A 916-nucleotide genomic window follows, 5' to 3' on the forward strand; every position below is an offset into this window, starting at 1 on the left:
CGCTAACTGCCTCTCATTACAGCCTGTAACAAACCTCATCTCTTAGCATATTTATTAAAGCTGCTAAAATTACTAAGCGTCTGTTCCATTCAATACAGGCTGCCTTGATTTATAGGACTTCATCCCCAGACACTCCATCTATTAAATAACCAGGCAATCTCCACACCCAAAAACATCCCCAGCCCCAACGAAAAGCCGTGACACTGCTTCGCAGCCGTATGGGCCGTAGGATGTCACCCCCGAAACAATCTGCACGCTTGGGAAAGGAGTCGATACAAAAAAACCCCTGCAAAAAAAAGCAACGCTCCTACCACACTACAAACAATATCCCACAGCCCATCCACAAGCGCGCGACACATCCAGAGCCCCTGCTCGCAGGGGATCTCGCGCCCTACCCTGGCGCCCAGGGCCCTCTCCTGGCACCAGGATCTGGGGACGATCACCCGAAAAGCCCTGCGGCGGACGCCCGCGACACGGGGAAAGGAGGGTGCGCTCCCCGCCGGGCACCACCCTGCCCTGCCGCGTCATCTCCCAAACTGACCGGGCTGAAAAAGGACAGAGGGACGCCCGGGGACCCCGGCTCCCCTGAGGAACTCCCATCTACACATCCTACAAGGCTCTGAACATCACCAGCCTTCAAAAAAACAACGCCCCGAACAAGCCTTTCCCTTCCGGGCACGGGGACTCCCACTCCCCCTCTCCCGACCGCGAAAAACCTGCCTGACTCCTTGATACCCTCCTGCGACAACGATCGTTGCCTACCAGGTTAGCAGGACAAGGAGAAGGACATCTACAGACCTTGATTACATTTCCACAGATCCCACTGGACCTGTTGTCACAGACGGCATCTCAAGGGCGCTCCGGCTTCGCCTCGGGGCGACTGAATCGCGCGGCAGGAGTGGACGGGAGCTGGGGA

General features: G+C 57.0%; 1 protein-coding gene across 1 annotated transcript in view; it reads right to left on the reverse strand.

Moving 5' to 3' along the window:
- The window catches only part of LOC114818900 (opioid-binding protein/cell adhesion molecule homolog), a gene marked incomplete at its 3' end in the record, with an annotated part of 1,391 nt that extends 863 nt beyond the window's left edge, over positions 1-528 (reverse strand). The window contains exon 1 of the mRNA XM_029086773.1: positions 396-528. Coding sequence (XP_028942606.1) covers positions 396-528 — 133 coding nt within the window. The remainder of the gene's footprint in view (positions 1-395) is intronic.
- Positions 529-916: the final 388 nt, after the last annotated feature.

Source organism: Antrostomus carolinensis, unplaced genomic scaffold, assembly GCF_000700745.2.
Source record: "Antrostomus carolinensis isolate BGI_N321 unplaced genomic scaffold, ASM70074v2 scaffold43039, whole genome shotgun sequence".
Classification (NCBI taxonomy): Eukaryota; Metazoa; Chordata; class Aves; order Caprimulgiformes; family Caprimulgidae; genus Antrostomus; species Antrostomus carolinensis.